The following is a 3,973-nucleotide window of genomic DNA, read 5'->3' on the forward strand; positions in this document are numbered from 1 at the left end:
GTTATACTCTATGTAAAGAAGCAGCGTGAACATTCCTCAAAATATCTTTTGTTCTGCTACAGAATAATTATATTAAGGTGTGTAAATGATGATTTATTTATTTTGAATTTTTGGGTGAATTGTCCAAAATGCTGCAGCCTGGTCACTAACTGAAATCCTATGTCATGCCTGTGAACATGTGACTCAAAAAAACATGCACACTATTAACTAATAACACTTTCTCCGTTCTGCCAATAGCACTACAATCTTGTTGGCACTATGTACTTACTGGCAGTACAAGCTTATTGGCGCTCCTTGGCCTTATCTAAGTGCCTAATTTATATATTTAGCCATTAACGCAAGTATCACTCAAAACCAATATATCCACTACGGTTCAACACCTACAGCTTATTTATAAAAATAAATAAATAACATTCTCATCAGCTAGTGAAAATATAAATGGGCAATACCCCCCCCCCCCCCCCCCCCCCTACTTTTTCAGTAAAAAAGTCCTTATTTGAAACAAATAAATAAATAAATAAAGCTTTTACGAACATGAAATTCAAACCCCCGGCAATAAACGTATGTTAATCAATGTGAAATTGACATGGCCCTCCATGATTAAATCCTTTGGGCTAATCTGTCCATCCCACAAGAAATTAACAGTGATATTTCCTTATTGGAAAAGCCACACATGGTTTCACTTCATAATAAGCCTGTCCGATTCAACTTGAATGAGATATTTGTATAGCTTGAAAGTTGAATGAAATAATAATAAATGAATAAATCATTCCCACACTTTTGACAACTGGATATGGTTGTTTAATAATGTTTAATAGCGCACATAAAGAGTGACTTTTATTATGTGAATTATTATTCAGTTAATTTATGATTTTAATAGGATTTGTAATATCATTTGCTTATTAATGAATTAATTGTATTCATTTTAATTATTTTATTCATCTCCCAGGCCTACAAATCAGTTTTAAAATCCACTCAAATATCCTGGTTGCATATGACCATGTGAACTCTGAAAGCATGAACATGAAAGAACGAAAAAGAAAGAAGTGGAATAAATCTAATAAATCTTTGATGCCACATTTCCCTGGCTGCAGAGTATTTTAAGAAACATCACGGAGACTGTTCAGAAATTTACAGTATTTCATTCTCGTCAGCACAGGATAAATGGCATCTTTTGTTATTAATGCATTACTTAATGCAAAGAAATGCATTACAGAGGAGATATAGATGCTGAATTGCATAAAGTTCACCAGTAATACACTAATACAACAATTCACTGATCCAAGGTCATAAGACTGAGTGCTTTCCAAGTACTACAACCCTCGAGTGAAGTTCTTTCTCTCAACAAATATGGGCAAAAAAACGCCTCGAGTGCAGATTTTAGCGTTTACTAATAACAATATGGAGACATTGTGCTGAAAGCTTCTACCTAATCTATAAATTACATTTCTGTTGAGAAAGCGCAAGTGCAAGTCCATAATCAACACAGGTAATAGGCTATGAATCTCATGTTATGCTCTGGTAGATTTCTAAAACGATTCTATGAAGATTAATAAACACTCAACATACTTTACAGGGAATTCAACCAGGTCTTGTCTATTCAACTTAGCTAATAAACTGTGAACAGCTACTGTTTTAGCCAGGTCAACAAGTCACTGACAGGATTTCATGGCATGATTCGATTAAGCCAGTGGGAAACGGAGAGGATGCAGTGCTATTGAAGATAATCCGATTGTAATTCAATGGTAATGGATATCATTCAAGTGCAATGTGTTAAGCATCAGTCTGGAGGAGAGAATGTGTTAAGAAACTCACTGACTCTCATGACAGCAGAACCTTCTGTAAAAAGCGCCCAATTTGACAACAAAAAAAAAGAAAAAGGAAAAAAAAGAAAAAGAAAATCAGTAAACAGCTCTTGCTTGTACTTGAGTAAGTTACCTGGATTTCCCTGGCATGATATATGATAATCAACCCAAGGAGAATGATTGTAGAAAGGCTTATCAGGCATTTTAGGGCTAAAGAATACAGTGACTCCTGGAAAAAAAAGAAGAAAAAGACAAATCAGCTCATTTGGATTAGTCAGTTTAAACACACTATGATTGCATATTGGTTAAACCTGTAAAGAATATCACAGCAACACATTACAATGTTTTTTTTCAATTAGACTTTGAAAATGGTATCACAACATAAGAACTAATGCAAGCTTATTTGACACCATTATCAAAAACAATATTATGCTGTTTTAAGACACAGGACTGTTGATTTTCCTGGGGTTTCCCTTACAGGGGAGAACTCATAACTCATTCTGTACATTTCTTTCAGATGTAGTTAAATTGCTGTTCTATCTAACTATCTAATATTGTTTTACAATAGAATATATAGATGTAAACTGAGAATGTATAAATGTTGTCATTTGGCAACTATGTGCCAAATTGAATTGCAGTAATGCATATCCTCTTTGGGACTTTTATAGATAGAGGCATCAACTATATTACAATTATTTAATTATTTGAAGTATTTATAGTATATAATATAAATGCATTTAGAAATGAATAACACATTTATTCTACAGAAAGTCCATGAAGAAGGGTCCACAATTGGCTCTAAAATTGAGGATAGGTAGCCTATATAATTTCAACTTGACTTATTACTTAAGAATTTGAGTTTCAACTACAACAGTTCCAGTAATTTGATTGGTTGAGCTTCCCAACTTAGTGCTGCTATTTATTACAACAACATGAGAATATTTTAATTTAGCTTAAATATGTAATCCATAAGAAAAGAAACATGAATTTAATTGGAGGAGAATTAGAGAGAAATTTTTTTTATATATATATATATATAAAACAGTTTTTTTTGTAAGTGGAACTAAATAGAATCCATAGGGATAGAATGCCAAAGCAAAGCAAAACGTTCTCCAGAAAACGTGACCTTGCCACAGTTCTTCATATATCCACTTTCCAAACTTGTAGTTTTCCCTCGCTCGCTCGCCAGCCAGCAGGCAGACTTAATGAATTCTGACCTAGATGAGGGGGTAACCTGCAGGATTTGGGGACTATTAAGTTACGCACCTTTCCGTAGGCTCCCCACGAGAGTTCAGTTTCAATGACCATCACCACGATCCCAAACATCCCAAAGATGAGCGCGTAGTCGCTCAGTCGCTTTCTTTTCTCAAACAAGGCCCTCCTGTGCCCGAGCTTCTGTCCGATGTTCTGGTTCTTCTTTTTGCCCGATTTGCTCCCGCTGTGGCTACATCCACCCCCTCCTCCTCCTCCTCCACCTCCTCCTCCTCCGTCCCCCGTAGCGTAAGGCATGAGGGTGGTGGAGTTGTTCTCCGGCTTGGAGGCGAGCGTGTCGGACGCGTCCGCCGCAGAGACTGGCTGCAGTGGCTGGGACTCCGAGTCAAACTCGTGCAGGTTTCTGCGGGACGAGCTCAAGTTGCTGAGCGGCCGCATCACGCCGCCGTTGTATCTGCAGCTGCTCATGGTTATTTGGGTGTAAGAGTTACTCTCTCTGTGGCTGCTGGCCGGACTGCCCCGAATCTGCTGCCGGTTGAGCTCGCGGTGAGGATGGTGGTGGTGATGATGATGATGTCTGGATGAACTACCATGACTAGAAGGCGTGAACTCGCTGTATTGAGCGCCTTGCCTGGTTGAAGATGAGACGGACGGTGTCCTTAAAGTTCCCAGCGGCGTCCCGTGCGAATGCTGGCTTTTCCTCGCATCCTCGCAGGTGGAGGAGTTGTTGCAGGTGCAGTGCCTGATGGAGCGCTCTTCCTCCCGCCCGCAGTAGTGCTGGTGCTGGTGCTGGTGCTGCTGCTGCTCTGGATAGAAATCGTTCTGCAACTGCAATGGGGTTTCCATGTCAGAGCTGCTGATTAAAGCAGAGCCCCGTTCATGCACCCTACCGAGGGGGCGTTGTGATGAGGAACGGAGGATAAAAGCTGGCGCGAGGATGGACCCACATCGGCTTC

At 39.2% G+C, this 3,973-nt stretch overlaps 1 protein-coding gene across 2 annotated transcripts in view; it reads right to left on the reverse strand.

The window, feature by feature from the left end:
* Positions 1 to 3,942, reverse strand: part of kcnn2 (potassium calcium-activated channel subfamily N member 2) — a gene marked incomplete at its 5' end in the record, with an annotated part of 36,397 nt that extends 32,455 nt beyond the window's left edge. Inside the window, 2 exons of one of the 2 annotated variants that reach the window (XM_084400651.1) lie at positions 1,939 to 2,034; positions 3,072 to 3,942. In XM_084400651.1, the coding sequence (XP_084256777.1) occupies positions 1,939 to 2,034; positions 3,072 to 3,863 (888 nt within the window). The remainder of the gene's footprint in view (positions 1 to 1,938; positions 2,035 to 3,071) is intronic. The other variant, XM_084400652.1, reaches the window with a different exon arrangement.
* Positions 3,943 to 3,973: the final 31 nt, after the last annotated feature.

The sequence above is a fragment of the Rutilus rutilus genome (genome assembly GCF_951802725.1).
Source record: "Rutilus rutilus genome assembly, chromosome: 25".
NCBI classification, from domain to species: Eukaryota; Metazoa; Chordata; class Actinopteri; order Cypriniformes; family Leuciscidae; genus Rutilus; species Rutilus rutilus.